Below are 19,109 nucleotides of genomic sequence, written 5' to 3' on the forward strand. Positions count from 1 at the left end.
CCTTTAAAGAGTCTCTTTAGATACCTTTAGAGAAAACTGCGTAAAATGGGTCATAGAACTGTGTGAATATCTTACATTTATTGAGTTATGTTTCATTATTTTTAAATTATAGAAGTATTTTAAAATAAAACATGCCTTATATAAGTGCATAATTTGATGAGTTTTAGGTGATTGCACCTGTGTAACTATCATCACAATCAGGAATATTGCCCAAAAATATAGAGTATTACCTCCAGAATTTCTTTGTACCCCTTGCCAGTCCTTTCCCTCCTACCACCTCAAGCCTCAGGCAGCCAGTGACCTGCTTTATATCACTGTAAATTAGTTTTGTCTTTTTTGGATTTTCATCTAAATGGTATCATATATATTGTCTCTAACCTTTAATCTTTTATCAGTTCACCTGTTAATGGGCATTTGGGTTGATACCGCATTTGGGCTGTTGTGCATCTAACTGCCAAACGGTGTCCCAAAGCAGCTATACCATTTTTCACATTTGCCGGCAGTGCAAGATGGTCCAGTTGCTCCACATCCTCCATAGTCTTTAGCATTTGAGCCACTTTAGTTGATGTATAATTGTGCCTCAGTCTGGATTTAATTTCCTCCCTTCCTCCCTTCTTCCTTTCCTCCTTCCTTTCCTCCTTCCTTCCCTTCCTTCCCTTCCTTCCCTTCCTTCTCTCTCTCTCTCTCTCTCTTTCCTTTCTTTTGATGACTGCTGATGTTGAGCATCATTTATTTGTTAATATGACACTGATACATCTTGTTTGTTGAAGTGTTTGTATCTTTTTTGGGTTGTTTTCTCGCTACATTGTAAAAATTGTTCCATAAATTCTGGATACAAGTCCTTTGTCAGATACATGTACTGAGAGTATTTTTTTGAGACTGTTGCATGACTTTTCGTTTTCTTAATGGTGTCTTTTGAAGAGGAGAGTTTTAAAATACTGAAAAAGTCCAGTTAATCACTCTGCTTTTTGTAGTTCGTGCTTTAAGTCCTAAGAAATCATTGTGTACCCTGAAATTGTAAAGACTTACTTCTGGTTTTTCAACAGTTTGTAATTTTAGCTTTTACATTTATGTCTGTGATGAATTTTAAGTTTATTTTTTTGATATAAGGTAAGAATTTCCTCTCACATAGTATTTCTTCCAGCATCATTTGTTGAAGGCATTGTTTTTTCCCCACTGAATTACCTTGTCATTATTTAAAAATCAATTGATCATATATGGATGGGTCTGTTTTTATGCTGTCTGATCTGTTTCACTGATTTCTATGTCTGTATGCCAATTTTATGCTGTCTCGATAGTTCAGTCATTTTTCTCTTTGCACCCACCTTTTTTCCTTAGAGTAACTAATTATTATAATATGCTTGCTTTTTATTTCCCTTTTCCTTTTCTCCCAATTAAAATATGTTTTGCTTGCATTAAATCCAGTTAGTCTTTTCCTATACATTTAAAGGATGTTTTGGGATTAAAATGAAGGTCATGTGATTCATATTAAGTTTAAGATAATGAATGAACATTTTGAAAGACTCTAAAATTACTTCCATATTGGTACTTAATTGAAAACCAGTTTTCAGATGAACACAGGAAGAAAAAGAATGTGTTTGAAATTAAGAGCAAGAGTAAATTCTAGGCCTATTTAATATTCATTTCCATACTCCCATTTATGTATCCCATTTATGTGGGAGTATGGAAATTAATATAAGAGAGGATCATTTTTATGTGATATAGTTAAAGGGAATGTTTGAAATCTAGGTATTTCCGTAGGTCAGTGGCTAAATTGAGAGGTTTTTCTCATGTATTTCCATGTGGATCTTACCTAGGGAGTAATCTTTGTTTGTTTGTTTGTTTGTTTTACTTTTTATTTTATTATAACCTTGATTTTCAGCCACAGGTTATATATGATTGAGTCCCAAGAATATTGATCAAGCATTGAGTACCTTACTCAAACGTAGACTTTTCAAAGATAGGTGGAATGAAATTATCTTTCAAAGCTGTTTTTGTGTAGTCATTTTTAAATCTACAGTTCTTAATGGATAATATATTTTAAACAAAATTAGCCTCTTGGTAAATGCTAGCGTTGGTTTTCAGAGTCCTGGCTTATAAAGAACTGGTAAAAATCATGGAATAATCAAAAACACAAATTCATTTTTTAAAGCTGTTATTAGAATTGCTGGAAATTTTAGTGATTCAAGCCTTTCTCTTTCCCAACTGCTTGGGTTCATTGGTGCTAATGAGCAGTTATTAGATGGAAGGTTAAAATTAAGTAGAAAATACCTCTAATTTTTCCAATTTTAGTTAAGTCACAAAGCAGAAGCTGATTGTAGTGTATGTAGAATGCCATCCATGCCTGTGGCTCTAAAACCTTCTGGCTGCTGACACCTCAAATTTGGGGCATTGTGAGAAGGCACAAGAAATAAATGTGTCTTTACTCACACCATGTGTTTCTCTACAGTTTGCTGCTTGTGTTTTATTAGCCAGCCTTTTTATAGAAATCACCTCCACAAATTAGTGGAGACAATTAAAAATGTTTAATTATAATAATTTAAAGGAAGATGAACTCTTATTTTTTAATATTCTATATGAGTTCAGTAAGATGGTGTATTATTTAATGCCACATGACAAATCTCAAAAGTTAGTGATTTAAAACAACCACCAGCAATTTATTTTTCATTATTTAAAAATGAAATTTTAAAATAATGAAACCATGAGATATCTCATGGTTTCTGTGGGTTAGGGATTCAGAAGATAGTTAGGTAGTTCTGGCTTGGGGTTCATGAGGTTGCAGTTAGATGTTGGCTGAAGTTTTGGTCATCTAATGGTTTGACTGGTGCTGGAGAGTACACTTCCAAGGTGGTAGCTGTTTGTTTTGGATGTTATTACGTGGCCTTAGTTTCTCTCCACATGGGCCTTTTCATGTCGCTCTTTGTTCTCAAATCTTGGTGACTAGTTTTCCCAAGAGCAGGCAATCTAGGAGACCCAGAAAGAACCTGCAGTGCCTTTTTCATCTATCCCTGGAAGACACATAGTGAGTGTCACTTCTCATTTTCTTGGTTGCCCAAGTCAGCCCTGATAGGGTGAGATGGCCACACAAGATTAATGTATACCAGGGTTATTACAAGCTGTCATAGAAGCTGGCTACAACAGGTGGCATTAATTTGTAGTGTCATATTTAATCTGTAGTAGTCAAGCTGCTGCTGTCTTTTTCTTTAGGTTTTTTGAATGAATAAAGGTAAGTTTATTGTGATTTAGAACAGCTAAAAATAAATATATACAGTAGTAGTTTTTGGATCTTAATAATTAGTGGATTTTTGAAAGATGTATGGATAAGAACTAATACATATTTTTCTTAATGTTCTTTATTTTTTATAATTTTATGAGAATGGGTCTCAAATACAAACTATGGACAGTAGCATTATTGTCAGACAGTTTAAATAGAAAACAGTAATATTTGATGTTCATCAAGAATTTATATCAGTCATTAGTGACATAACTTTACAATATAGAAAAGAAAATGAAAGTACAAGGTGAAGTAGACCACTCTAGAATCATGGAAATCCCTGACAAATGTATTGGCTAACCAGGCAGTTGAAAAGGGGGATATAGAAAATTTGAATAACACAATAGCGAGTTAAAATTGAAGGCTGTATAGCAAACCTCAAACTCAGGCAGCAAAATAGACATATGCTTTCAGGAAATATCTGAGGCTAGCATAACTTTTTTGCTAAAACTGAGCAAGGAAAAGAGAAAAATAAAGCTAAAATTCAACATTTTGCCTTGCTCGTCAGATCCTGAAACCATCAATCTTAAATATTAGCAAGTTGTCTTCAGTAGTGTATTGAAAGAATAATGCACTGTGTTTAAACAGGATTTATCCCTAGAATACAAAGAAGGGTCAGCGTAGGGAAATTTTTTGAAAAGATCATCATTAAGATATTCTAATAATTAGCTGGGCATGGTGGCACGTGCCTGTAATCCCAGCTACTCAGGAGGCTGAGGCAGGAGAATTGCCTGAACCCAGGAGGCGGAGGTTGTGGTGAGCCGAGATTGTGCCATTGCACTCCAGCCTGGGTAATAGGAGCGAAACTCCGTCTCAAAAAAAAAAAAAAAAAAAAAAAAGATATTCTAATAATTATAAAAATAAGCAGTTGCTGTATTGCCAGTCACCATTTTAAGGTGAAAACTATTTGATCTCTACAAATGAACAAAAGGTATTTTATAACAGTTTCAGTCCTCATTCCTTATAAAAGTGGGGGACTTCATTGCCACCTTAGAGTGAAATGCCCATAGTGTCATAGTTTGTATCTAATGACAAACTTAAGCATAATAGTAGTAGGAAAACGCTAGACACGTTTTTATTAGAGTTAGGAACAAGATGAAAATGCCTGTCACTACTACTACTGTTAACGCCTTGCTCTGCAGGTCCTAACTAATATACAAACAAAAGAAAAAGGAATGAAATTTGTAGGTATCAGGGAGAGATTGAAAAAAAAAATTTCAAGATCTGTAGACAATATGATTGTCAATTTGGCAATACATGATGATCGGTGAGAAAACATTTCTTTAAAAGATTTTTGTTGGAAAAAAAAAACACCCTTTCTGGAAACCAGCATGAATCAGTAAATGACATGAAGGAAAGGATGTTCTATTAAGAATCATAACCTTCCCAGGAATCATCCTAACAGGAAATGTAGACAGGCCACTTAGACCAAGAAGACAATGAAAGCTAAAGAATACAAAAGGGTAATGTACCCAATAATTAAGTGTTATAAGTGTGCTGTTCTTAAAAGTCACCTATAAATTCAAGGAAATCTGAATAGAAACTTCCAAAAAATTTTTTTAAATTAAACTGGACAAGCTGATTCCATAATTCATCTGGACAAGCAATTGCACAAGAATAAGCAAAACTACTTTTGGAAAGGAAAGGGTCTTGGATTGGAAAGCTCAGTGAGAGGGGAAGGAATTTGTCCTAATAACAAAACATACCATAACACGTTTTTAAAATTTTTTAATTTTTATGGGTTGGGTACATCGTGTACATATTTATGGGATACGTGAGCTATTTTGATACAAGCATATAGTGTGGAATAATCACATCAGGGTCAATGGGGTATCCATCATCCCAGCATTATTTCTTTGTGTTATGAAAATTCCAGTTGGAATTTGATCTTTTCATAAAATCCCATATTTCTTAGAGGCTTTGTTCGTTCCTTTTCATTCATTTTTCTCTGATCTTCAGGCTTTATTTCATTAAGTTGATCTTCAATCTCTGATATCCTTTCTTCTGCTTGATCATTTTGGCTGTTGATACTGGTATATGCTTCATGTAGTTCTGGTGCTGTGTTTTAAGCTCCATCAGGTCATTTGTTCTTTTCTAAACTGGTTATTCTAATTAGCAGTTCCTGTAACCTTTTATCAAGGTTCTTAGCTTCCTTGCATTGAGTGAGAACATGCTCCTTCAGCTCAGAGGAGTGTGTTATTACCCACCTTCTGAAGCTGCCTTCTGTCAATTTGTCAAACTCATTTTCTGTCCAGTTTTGTGCCCTTGCTGGCAAGGAGTTGGGATCCTTTGGAGGAGAAGGGGCATTCTAGTTTTTGGAATTTTCAGCCTTTTTTGTGCTGTGTTTTTTCTCATCTTTGTGGACTTACCCCCTTTGATCTTTGATGTTGGGGAGCTTCAGATGGAATTTCCATGTGGACATCCTTTTGGTTGGTGTTGATGGTATTCCTTTCTGTTTGTTAGTTTTCCTTCTAGCAGGCAGACCCCTCTTCTGCAGGTCTGCTGCAGTTTGCCAGACCCTGTTTGCCTGAATATTGCCAGCGGAGGCTGCAGACCAGCAAAGATTGCTGCCTGCTCCTTCTTCTGGAAGCTTTGTCCCAGAGGGGCACCCACCAGATGCCAGCTGGAGCTCTCCTGTATGAGATGTCTGTCGACTCCTGCTGGGAGGTATCTCCCCATCAAGACCCACTTGAGGAGGCAGTCTGTCCCTTAGCAGTGCCGGAGCACTGTGCTGGGAGATCCACTGCCCTCTTCATAGCCGCAGGCAGGAGCATTTAAGTCTGCTGAAGCTGTACCCACAGCTGCTCCTTCCTCCAGGTGCTCTTTCCCAGGGAGATGGGAGTTTTATTTATAACCTCCTGACTCAGGATGCTGCCTTTCTTTCAGAGATGCCCTGCCCAGAGAGGAGGACTCTAGAGAGGCAGTCTGGCTACAGTGGCTTCGCTGTGCTTTGGTGGGTTCCACCCATTTTGAACTTCCTGGTGGCTTTGTTTACACTGTGAGGGGAAAACTACCTACTCAAGTCTCAGTAATGGCAGGCACCACCACCCCCCCCCCACCCCAACTAACTCCAAGTGTCTCAGGTCGACTTCAGACTGCTGTGCTGGCACTGAGAATTTCAAGCCAGTAGATCTTAGATAGCTGGGTTCCGTTGGGGTGGGACCCACTGAGCAAGAACATTTGACTCCCTGGCTTTAGCCCCTTTCTAGAGGAGTGAATGGTTCTGTCTCGCTGGGGCAGGTGCCACTGGGATATGAAAAAAAAAATGTATCTAAGCTTGATGTCTGCCCAAACAGCCACCCAGTTTTGTGCTAGAAACTCAGGGCACTGGTTTAGGCACACGAGGGAATCTCCTGGTCTCCTGGGAAAAGCGTAGTATCTGAGCCGCATAGCACAGTTCCTCAGGGCTTCCCTTGGCTAGAGGAGGGAGTTCCCTGGCCCCTTGTGCTTCTGCTCGCCCCTTGTGGCCTGCACCCACTGTCTAACCAGTCGCATTGAGATGAACCATGTACCTCAATTGGAAATGCAGAAATCAGCCACCTTCTGCGTTGGTCTCTCTGGGAGCTGTGCTGGAGCTGTTCCTGTTTGGCCATCTTGCCAGATCTCAAATTTGTCATTTCTGAAAACTCAATTTAATTGGGTTTTTTATTTGTGGGAGTGGGAGGAGGGTAGTATTAAGACCCATCAAATACAGAATTCCACACAAATGTGAAAATCTAAATATAAGTATAAATCTGTATAAGTAATAGAAGAAAATGTATTTTGGTAACCTTAATGTGAGAAATGTCTTTTTAAAAATATATTACAAAAATAACAAAGAAAAAGATTAACAGATTTAACCACATAAGAAGTGAAAACATCTTTATGATGAGATACTTTAAGTTAAACATAGAGACTGGGAGAAATTATTTACAACAGTTGAAAACCATGATCTTTAAAGAGCATCAGTAAATCAATACGAAGACAAACAATTGAGTATAAAACATGCAAGGAGTATAGATAGAGAAAGCACAGAAGATACAAATATCCTGTAAATATAAAAATATTTTTTCTGGTAGTGGTTATGAGAAGTACAAATTAAAATAATGAGATTTCATTTTTAGCCCAACGTGAGCAAAAGAAAAAGAAAATCTGGTGTTGAAGAGGGCATGGGGGAGTGGATATTCATATACTATTGTTGTGGGGGGTAAATTGTTAAGCAAATTGAAAGGCAATTGGTTAGTATTTATCAAATATTTAAAAATACATATATTTTTTGACACAGGGTCTCATTCTTTCCCAGGCTGGAGTGCAGTGGTATGATCATGTCTCACTGCAACCTTGACCTCCCAGGTTCAAGCCATCCTGCCACCTTAGCCTCATGAGTAGCTGGGAATACAGGCTAATTTTTAAATGTTTTGTAGAGAGCAGATCTTGCTGTGTTGACCAGATTGATTCTGAATTCTTGGGCTCAAGTGATTTTCCCTCCTTGCCCTTCCAAACTGCTGGGGTTACAGGTGTGAGCAACCATGCCTGGCACAAATATAAAATACTTATAACTTCGAGGAAGCAAGTGCATTTCTAGAAATATGCTTTGGGAAAATAGGTTTTTGTGCTCAAAGTCAGAAATGCATGTACCAACAGAACATTGGATCCAGTCTCAGTCTTCACTTGTGTCATGATAGAACAGTACCATGGAATCCCTTGTAGCTTTAATCTCTTTTTGCTAACAGGGAAAAATCTGAAGAAATGATCTCATTTGTTTAACACTAATACTGGTATATATAGGTGGATGTGTTCACGTACGTTCATGTATATGCATATGCTTGTATTCATGTATATATATAGATGAATAGGAAAAGGCAGAGCAAGGATGAATAGTAATAGTAAAGATAGGCATTCTTATCTTGTTCCTAACTCTAATAGAAAGGTGTCTAGTGTACTAACTACTGTTAGGCTAACTCTCTCATATATACAACCTTACGACTTTAGGGGCATGTCACTCTATTCTTAGGCGGCTAAGAATTCCCCACCATAAGGTTTGAGGACCAACTTTTATAAAATACTTTTGGTATTAGTTACCTCTGGGAATGATAAGTAATTTTAAAGTATCACCTAAGAAGGTATTTCTGGTTCATTAAATATGATTAAGCAGTAACTAAAGTATGTAAATGAATCACTCTTAGCGTGTATGTAATAACGTCTCCATTCTAATAGTACCTATTTAATTTTCTGGGGTTAACATGTATAGTACTAGAAATGTCTAAAGTAAGTAGATATAACCAGAGATTATTATTTGAAGAAAATGAATATGTGTAACCACTGAAAATCGCTTTTCCCTGAATCCTTGCTTACCTGACAGTTTTTTAGAAGAGAACTGTTGCTCAAAGACTTGACTAGAGAGAATGACTCTCCAGATCACTCATATAATCTGAATATTACCATCTTTCTGTCCACTCTTTGTAAGCTACTTTTCAGAAAGACTGTTGTATGTAGTGTATCAAAGCAGTAAATCCTAGTTTGAAGACTTTTATTCAATCACTTATCACTATAGACATGTAGAGACTAACTCATATAACTGTAGATTTTTTTTGCTGTCCCACTGACATAACAGAATAGTGAATTTTAAAATACACAGTATTCTTTCCTGAGCTACTTTTTCTCCCCTAGTATTACATTTTATTCATACCATAATATGCAGAAAAGATTATCACCTGAACCTCAAAACAGAGCTTGTTTTTTGTGTTAATGTTAATTTCCAAGTTTTGGGGTTTTTTTGTTTGTTTTCTTCATTTGTTCATAGAAGCAAGTACATATGGTCAGTTTGGATGGGTAAATTTTAATTGTATGGTGGAAGGCCTGAACTCTAGCTTACCTTCCTTTTTTCTGTGAAATAAATTACTAAGCAAAAGAGTAGTATGGATAAACTTGGATGGAAGTTTGTAAAATATTTCTAAAATTAGCAACTATATGTTGGTTAACACTTTATTTTTACCTAAATGTTAAAGCAGGTTCCTGATAACTCTGTGGGGTGACATTTTTAGACTAGCCATTGTATCTCCTGAAACAAAAATGTATGTGTCTTTTTAATATTTTTTTTTAGCTTGAATCACCCTTTCCTCTAGTTTGTTCATATAATGAGATTTTAGTGATGTGTCGTAATATTCAGAGAATTCTTTTTTATGCATTATTTATTTAATGGAATTACTTCTTTTTAGCTGCTTGGTCAGTTTACTTGCTAATTAACTAATAAACTTTAATCTTTCAAAAAGTCTAATTATGTCAATCTGATGAAATTTCAGGAAATTCAGCAAGAGACAGATATCCCTGAAAGAGAGCTTGTTAGAGCCCTACAGTCCCTCGCCTGCGGTAAACCAACACAGCGGGTTCTTACAAAAGAACCCAAATCAAAGGAAATAGAAAATGGTCATATATTTACAGTTAATGACCAATTCACATCCAAACTGCACAGAGTCAAGATTCAAACAGGTATCTGGAATTATATTTTTCCTCTGAAAAAATTATATCTTTTTCTCTTTAGAAAAAAATATCTCATCTGTTGGATTTCTGTCTTTAAAAAAAATACTCCTTTTCTGGTGCTGCGTGATACTTAGACTTAAGAAAGAAAGCAGCTTTTATTGATAAGTATTTGTATCAAGTGTATTTGAATCCAAGTACAATAAGCATTTTAAAAACCAGTTCATAGTGTTTTTCAACAATAGAATACAATTTATGAACATATTAGTACTTAAAATTGTTTCTAACTGGTTAACTAGTCAGTGGAAGTCTATTTTTAAAGCCAATTTAGAGGTTTTTCAGAACTGGGAGACCTAGATAAAAGTTTGATCTTTGGATGTTGCTATTTATATTTTGATAAATATTTTTTGTTTCAAAGTCTTAAAAACCATATTCTCCTTAATTTAAAAACATAAAAATTATGCTGATGTGAATGATTTTTTAATAAAGCCTTTGAAGTTGATGAAAATTCTATTCATTAAATATTTAACATAATGTAAAAAATGCTTGTTTTCTGTGTATTTAAAGGGGGAAAAAAAGGCACTCCTCCCTTGCTGATGTTGAAAACTAATTTTTTTTTGCCACTTGGCTTCAAAACTGGTATTAGATAGGCTTCCTAGTACTAATATTATATTCATTACAGCCAAATATGTGTACAATAAAACAGTATCCTAAGATTAATCTTTTAAATGACTGTGATTTGCCGATTTTAAAAATGTTATTTATATTATACATTATGATAGTTTTAAAATATATAATTGATTACCAGAATACATGGATTCTAGAGCTTTATGTGTACACTTAAAATTTTTTTTTTTTTTTTTTCATTTTGATCTTTTTGTTCTGTATGTATGCTTTGTAGAGCAGAGTAGTGTCTTTGGCAAGGCTTTGCCTCCTTTGTCCTATGGTGGTAAACTATTTCATTGTAATCTGCATTAGCCAAGATTGGTCCATGTCTTGACATAAATATAGAGACTGAGACAAAACTGTGTTAGCGAGTGTCATGGAATAAAATTACTTTTTCTTCCAATTGCAGGACATAACTACTTTATACATTTGGGCAGATACAGGTTTTGGATTTTAGGGCTCATTTGTATCCAGAATTGGAGGAAATAATGTAGAAATATTTCTCTGGATTACCTTACTCTCACCCTGCTATACCCTAAATAAGTAACAGTCTTTGTTATCCCAGATTCCGTCATGCCTAGCAATAATAATAATCAGATGTTAGTGTTATGTTAAAAAAAAAAAAAAGTCTTCATAAATTTTTAGATTTTTGTGTTAAGTGTGCACACTTACATGTGTGTATCTGGAATATGTGTATGTAGTGTTTTAGGTATGATCAAAATAGAAATATATATGATGGAGAATTTGACTAGAAGAGCTTAAAAGTTGTTTTCAGCAATAAAATTCTATAAAACGGTGTTTTTTTTCTTGGGAATGGTTTTTAAATGACCTCGGCTCTTAATTGTAGTTTAAGTTAAAATTTTCTCTTTTGGTGTTAAGTATTGTGACCACGTTAAATTGTCAGAGGCTCAGTAACATAACCAAATATTCAAAGATTCTGACCTTACCTGTTTATGCTGCTTTTACTTTAGCCAGCATTAAAAGTTCAAACAAAGAAGTTAAAGGAATTACTAGAATAACACAGCCTTTGAAAAGAATTAAATTCTAATCTGGAGGGTGTTTCCAGAGTTGACAGTCTTTACCATCACCACCTGCCTTTCTCAAATTCCATCTCCCAGCATGCATATAGGTCATACATAGGCACGTGCACAGCAACATCTGCTGCTGCACTCTTCCTTAAGTGAGGAATATTTCGTTAGGCTCCAGAGTGAGCACCTCCCCTCACATTAAAAAAAACTCATTTTGTATCATCAGCACGATTGGCACATCTGTCTTTTTCGGCAGGTATTCAAGAAAACACTTAGATGACCAAATCCAGATGAGCCAAAGGGATTGTTTAAACAGTTACTTCTTTTTTTCTGCAATTTTGTATTTTTTATTTTCAAATCCACAAAAAAAAAGAAAAACACTATACTGAACATCAGTATAGCTGTGACCTGTGTTTACCAGTCATTAGTATTTTGTTTTCCTCTCTGCCTCCCTCCCGTGTATGTGTGTGTGTTTGCTACAGCATTTGAAGTTACTTTACAAACATCTCAACAAGTTTCCCCCTAAAACACCTTAGGACACATCTCATATATCACATCCAAGAAAATTAAATCGATACCATCTATTTACCACCCATATTGCCTCTGTTGTCTCAGAAATTTCTTTCATATCTCGCTGTTTGGACCCATGATTCCATCAATATTCCCACATTACATTGAATTTTTATGTCTTTTAAAATTCCATTCAATTTAAACCAGTACCCCTATCTTTTTTTTCATGACATCAACTTCTGAGGAAAAACATCATTGTTAATAGACTATTTTAATCAGTTTTTTTTTTTTTTTTTACTAAGATACTGATTATCTTACACTTGGGAAATGACACTGAAAGCAATATTTTTAGCCAAAGGATTGTAATTAGAAACAGCTGAATGGATTTGCACACCAGAATGATCTTCTAAATTGTATGATCTGCTGTCTCATGGCTATCTATGCCCATGCCTCAGTCAGCAGTGCCCCATGTGCTGCTCTGCAGTTTCAGTTTCTACCTCCAGAAACTTCACATCTATCTCCTTTTGATGAACAAATAAAAAATCAGTTTTCTTTTTCTGCTGTTTCATTTAGAAAAGAGTTGTAGGAGAAGAGAACTTCTATATTTAATCCCTTAGCAGTTGCTTTGAAGACTATAGGGAAGAATAGAGTAAGACTCCTAAACATTGGAATCTGGTATGAAGTTGTGATGTAAAGAGTATAATATAAAAGAATTTGTTAGATAACAGAACTCTAGGAAGATTTTTGGCAAGGAGATTTTAAGAACTGACATTCAAGTAGTACTTTTAGGTTATTTATTTCACTAACTGAATCTTGGCAGTGCATACTCTTATTTCCCCATAAAGCCTTAGAGATTACATTTTGAGTTAGTAATCTTTCCCTATAAAGCCTTAGAGCTACATTTCGAGTTAGTAAACAGATACTCACCTGTGATGCTTCTAGTGAGTTTTAACTGGGAGCCATGGTAATAAAATATCAGTTGACCTCTGACAGTCATAAGCAATGAAAATTATTTATTGGTAGTTTTACTGCTGAAGATTTCCAGCTACTATTTTTCTTCCAGGTAAGAAATTATATTCTGCATAAGAACAAAATATTATCTCAATAAAGTTAAATTCCTCATTTTTGAAAAAGGATAATTTAGTGTTCAAGTAAGCATTAAATGAGACACTTCTTCAAAGTATACTTGAATTGATAAGTGTGTGTATTCAGAGGCAGAAATTGGTTTTTCTCTGTGGGTTACACTAAATTATATTAAACTTGCTTATAAACCAATTTTTGAAAATACATTTATGGTAAATGCGTTTATTTCTATTTTAGTTGCTGCCAAACAAGGTGAATCTGACCCAGAGAGGAAAGAAACAAGGCAGAAAGTAGATGACGACAGAAAACATGAGATAGAAGCTGCTATAGTGCGGATAATGAAATCTAGAAAGAAGATGCAGCACAATGTTCTAGTAGCGGAGGTGAGGACTCTTCACAACTGGGCTAATATAGAAAAAACAGTAACATTATTAACAAAATGATTCTATTCAACTAATTTTAAAAACAAGTTCACTATTAGGAAATCCTAGTAACACTTAATGAAATGTATGGCACTCAGTAATTAAACATAGTGATACATCCAAATTATGTGCACACTTTAGGAACTAATGTGTTTATAGTGAAAATGACGGAATATTGTCACATGAGGTATTAAGAAAAAATGTTCACTGCTATTTTTAATACCTTTGTGTAAACAAACTCTATTTCCGAAAACCAATAACAACTACCATTCATTGAGTGCTTTCATTTTACAAATTGGGAAACTAAGGAGGGGAAGACCCATTAAGAGGCTGTTAAAACAGGTGAGAGAGGTCAGGCGCGGTGTCTCACGCCTGTAATCCCAGCACTGTGGGAGGCCGAGGATACCAGCCCAGCCAACATAGTGAAACCCCGTCTCTACTAAAAATACAAAAAAAGCCGAGCATGGTGGCGGGTGCCTGTAATCTCAGCTGCTTGGGACACTGAGGCAAGACAATCGCTTGAACCTGGGGGATGGAGGTTGCAGTGAGCCGAGGTTGTGCCACTGCACTCCAGCCTGGCGACAGAGCTAGACTCCATCTCAAAAAAAAAAAAAAATTGGTGGGAGAGGATTAGGTCCTGGGTAAAGTATTGGTAAAAGATAGAAAGCTGAATCAAGATAGTTGGAAAGTAGAATTGACAGGCTTTATTGATTGATAATGGGAAGTGAAAGGGAGAAGTTAAAGACATCTTCTAGATTTCTGGCTTGAATGAGTAGCTAGAGATTGGTTTCTTTAACCAAAAAGCGAAGGGTAATGTAATGTGCCGCTGTGGTCCAGATGTCACTTAATACTGTTGTGTACTAGTTGACTTTATTGTATATTGGCACTTCCAGGGGCAGGTGGAAGTCAGTAGACACATGAGGGCTAGAAGTTGCATTGGGAATTAGCTGTATGAGAATGCAGTTAAAACTGCAAGAAAGAGCTCTAGGATAGACTCCTCCCTCATCTTTTAGGAACAGCGAGTGTAACAGCTAACAGACTCTTCAGGGCACTGGTTTTCACAGTGTGGTTCTTTCTTGGAGCAGCTACATCAGCATCATCTGGGAGCTCCTGAGAAACACAGATTCTTAGGTTCCACCAGAGCCTGAGAATTTAGTCAGAAACTGGGGATAGGACCCAACAGTCTGGTTTTTTAACACGAACTATAGTTGATTCTGATGTTTTTTCAAATTTGAGAACACTGCTTTGGAAGGAAAAGGAAACAAAATACAGTGCCCTATGACAAGGGAAGAGAATTACAAAGAGTGAGTGGTAGTGTCAAATCTCGTGGAAAAGCCAAGTTGAATAAACACTTGCTTTGGCAATTATGTGACAGGTTAGCTTTCTCAGACATTTTCATTGGACTGGTAAAAGTGGCTGGCCAGTGGTAGTGCCTTGAGAAGGAAATGGAGGTGGAAACCACCAAGAGTGGCTTATTCTTTGAGGTATTGGCTCAAGAGAGAGGGCAGAGAGAGCAGTATTAGGATTCAGTGTTGAGTTGAAGGGTGTGGGCTTTTCCCCCCCAAATATGGGAAGATACTGAAGCATGCTTATATCTTAAGAATAAGGAGGAGATCCTTAAAAATAAATGGGAAAAAAAAACGAGATAAAAGAATAATACCACATTATAGAAAAGAAAAAATGAGGATTGTATAGAGAGTATGGTCATGGTAGATGTACTGACAGATGTTACTGAACATGCCTCTTCCTGAGAACCCAGGGCAGGGTGTGGGGATGTGTGCTAAGCAAGGTTTTGTGTGAGTATAGATAAATGTACATGCGTAGGGTGGAAATTTGAAGAACTTCGAATTAAAATGGCTTCTTTTCTCTATGTAAAACCTGTTAAGAGGTTATGGTGCAGGACTGGTTTGAGGAGTTTAAGGGGATTGTCAGAAATTTGAAATAATACCTGTCAAAGAATGGTGCTCAAGAACTTCTGAACTTTTTAACACTATAAATTTGTGTTATTAGTCTACACCAGAGATTGGCAGATATTTTTGTAAATGGCCAGTTGTAGCATGAAAGCAACGGTAGGTAATACATAAATGCATGTGACTCGTGATGGCTCACGCATGTAATCCCAGCACTTTGGGAGACCAAGGAGGGTGGATCACCTGAGATCAGGAGTTTGAGGCCAGCCTGACCAACATGGAGAAATCCTGTCTCTACTAAAAATACAAAAAATTAGCTGGGCGTGGTTGTAGGTGCCTGTAATCCAAACTACTCTGGAGGCTGAGGCAGGAGAATCGCTTGAAACCCAGGAGGCAGAGGTTGCAATGAGCCGAGATCCCACCATTGCACTCCAGCCTGGGCAACAGACGTCTAAAAAAAATAAATAAATAAAATAAATGCATGTGACTGTGTTTCAGTAAAATTTTAAACAGATAGTGGGCTGTATTTGGCCAGTGACTGCAGTTTGCTGACTCCTGGTGTACACAAATGGTATAAGAACTACAGCTTTACTCAGCAAAGAACTCTGTGGCAGGTTAATAATGATATACGGATAGAATATAGGTTTAATCAAACAGTGTTTATGGGATAGGACCGAAAGAATCGGGGAGTAGAAGGTCCTGTTGAGAGCGCAGGTGAAGTGATCTTGAATGCAGTTTAGGCCCAGTAAGCGGGGAGAGAGAGCGAGTCGATGGGAGCTGTTAATAGGCTGGAAGAAAAGGGCAAAGGGTGGGAGATCTCAGGTGGTGAGTTAAGAGTCAAGTTTCTTGATACCGGAGTGGTAATCCTGGAAGGGTGATAAATTGTAGTTGCAGAGTGAAGTGCTGAATTTTCAGATTTCAAAGAATTACCAATCTCTTGTGGCTTTGGGAAATGAACTGATCAACAAAAGTAAAATCAAAGCTGGCTCATAGATGGATGGATTAGTGGAAAGAACATTGACTTTGAGGTCAGAAGGGTTTAGAGTCATTTCCTCTGGCTCTGTTATTTACTACTTGTTCATGTCAGTTTTCTTCTCTGGCTTATTTTCCTTATTTGTAAAATGAGACAACTTATTTTGCAGGTTTAAGAACATTAAATAAATTCATACATGCAGAATGACTGATGAATAGTGCATAGTCAGACTATGACTGCTGCTTTACTATTACTGTTTTATTATTAGGTATAGCACGGTACTTGGAATCCTGATAGTAGTTGAAGAAAAGAACAACAGAAGCACTTACTGGATTGGGCATTATTCTGAGCATTACGTCTATTAACACATTTAGTGTACACAACAATGGGCCAGGGTCCCAGAGCTAGTAGTGGTAGAGCTGAGTTTATCCAGGTACTCTGAGTCCAACTTTGTGTTCTTAAATGCATAGGCTACCCAGGTTCTGTGAGATGCGAGTGTAACCCAGATGTCAGTAGATAACAGCATCAAAACAGTTACAAGTAGTATATATACTCACACTAACGTAATTCCAACTAATTCAACTCTTCAACTGCTGGTCACTTTAGCATTCACATTCTGATTTGAGGAAATGTGTTGTAACCATATGTTACATTTTCAAACAGAACCTTTTTAGAGTTTCTGTGCTTTTAGCTTTGGTAACCAGTTGGTAAAGTTCAGTCTCTGAGTGTTAAAATGACATACCAGTTCTGCTCAAAGATAGGAATTTTTATGTGTTTAAATAAAAATGCTGTCTACTCTCTTTTTTTAGGTAACTCAGCAGTTGAAGGCTCGATTCTTACCAAGTCCAGTTGTTATTAAGAAACGTATTGAAGGACTTATTGAGAGAGAATATTTGGCACGAACACCTGAGGATCGCAAAGTATACACATATGTAGCATAAAATGCGTTCAGAAATTTGATTTATTCTTGGACTGTACTCTTCGCATGGACTGGGAAGTTCTTTTAAATCATTAACTATTAAGACGACCATCTCTTCTATAAATTACAGTACATGTTCTAGACCATTCAGATCAAGCCTTTACTCCCTTTGAGAGTTTTCAACATCAATTGATTGAGCTTCAGGCTTTACAACGTTTATCCCTGTAGAGATCATCTTTACAGTTCCTCGGGAAAATGTGAATGTGCCGCGTTTTGTTTTCTTTACTGTATGAAAACAGGAAAAAAAATAAAACAAAAATTTAGACAATACAGCTCATTAAAATAAAATTGTTGGATTTCATTTCCCCAGGTCTTCAGTGTTGATGTAAACGTGTTTTTGTAGTGTTGCTTAGCACTTTGCGCATTGTGTAAGTTGGGTAACAAAAATGGCAAGAGATGCAGAACTCCCAGTGATACTGCTCTGAAGACATTTCTTTAGCTAGTCTTATTTAATTTAAAGGTTCGATAAATATACAAAGACCCAAGCATACAATTTGAGCATGCTGTAATCTACCACTTGCACTTACTAATCTTCTAGCCTTATGACCAGGAACCTTTGTTTTGGGCTCAAGTACACACTCTGATTTGATTTTTCCCTATTGTAATTTGAGATTTCCCAAATTAAGTCTTAAAATGATTAGATTTTGTTCTGAGTTATTTCTAGAGAAAGAAAATATTTTAGTATGTATAAATTGTACAATAATTTTTTTGCTTGTTGTACTCACTGCTAATAGTGGATTGTATAGGGTGGTGTGGTGGTGTTTTTATTTCATTTATTGTAGACAAAAATAAATGAATTTAGTATACACATACCCACTAATTCAAGTATGTCAGAGCACAAAGTTGGCAGCTGGTTATATTTAATTCAGCCCCTCTGAAAAGCACATACAGTCTGTACTTTGTTTATGAATATCTTAGGTCCTCCCTGCCCCGAAATAGATATTTTGGTGAAGCTGTGGTGCACTATGAATTTTCTGTTTCAAAATGCAATCTAAAGATGCAATAAATATGATGACCTTGATAGTTTTAATGAAATACTCCATTCCTGCAGCTAACTGTGTTTCGGAAAGTGATTAAGCAATATTTCTCAAACCTGATGATTCTTGGATATTTAGCTATTGTCCTCCAAAGAGTCATCATTTCACGTTTTCAAAGATGTGCTTTGTGCTGAAGATAATTGTCAGATATCCTGTGCTTCCAGAGTATTTTTATCTTCAATTTTATTTAATTTTGTTTCATTTTGTTTTCATAAGACAATGTTTCAGATATGTAATGGGGCAAACCACTATAGATTTCTGTTGATAGAAAAATGAAATGTTACTAATAAGTTTAAATTGACCCTTCATTGACTATCAGTACTGTTGATATACTTAATAGAATGTATGTCTCAGAAGATGGTTTCTGTTTATGGTCAAGTTACAACAACTGAATTCTAATATGGATTAAAAACTCCACGTAAATATTTTTCCCCATGCGTCTTGGGTTATAATTTTCCTTTTAGACTTGCAAATAAGTTTTTATTGTAGTTTTGTGTACTGTAGAATTACAAGCTTTGTGCTCTTAATCTCTATATTTTCCACTTCCACATGATGCAGTTAAGGTGCCAATGAAAAATATTGTGAACATTACTCTCAGGATACTTGTACCATACTTGAGCCAGTAGTAAGTCAGGTGTAACATGGAAAGCTAAGCGTTTCACCTTCTGATTTTGACATAATTGGAAATTTTCTATAATGGTAAGATGTTTATAGGAAATTAATGGTATTTTGAGTTTGAGAATTTTTTTATTGCTTTCATTTCCCAATTAA

At 36.1% G+C, this 19,109-nt stretch overlaps 1 protein-coding gene across 2 annotated transcripts in view; it reads left to right on the forward strand.

Annotated features, from left to right (window-relative positions):
• Positions 1–18,769, forward strand: part of CUL3 (cullin 3) — a 108,766-nt gene extending 89,997 nt beyond the window's left edge. For both annotated transcript variants that reach the window (XM_039469794.2, XM_074398957.1), the window contains 3 exons: positions 9,556–9,742; positions 13,255–13,400; positions 17,132–18,769. In XM_039469794.2, coding sequence (XP_039325728.1) covers positions 9,556–9,742; positions 13,255–13,400; positions 17,132–17,263 — 465 coding nt within the window. In that variant the 3' untranslated portion in view covers positions 17,264–18,769. The remainder of the gene's footprint in view (positions 1–9,555; positions 9,743–13,254; positions 13,401–17,131) is intronic.
• The last annotated feature ends 340 nt before the right edge of the window (positions 18,770–19,109 follow it).

The sequence above is a fragment of the Saimiri boliviensis genome, chromosome 5, assembly GCF_048565385.1.
Source record: "Saimiri boliviensis isolate mSaiBol1 chromosome 5, mSaiBol1.pri, whole genome shotgun sequence".
Taxonomy (NCBI): domain Eukaryota; kingdom Metazoa; phylum Chordata; class Mammalia; order Primates; family Cebidae; genus Saimiri; species Saimiri boliviensis.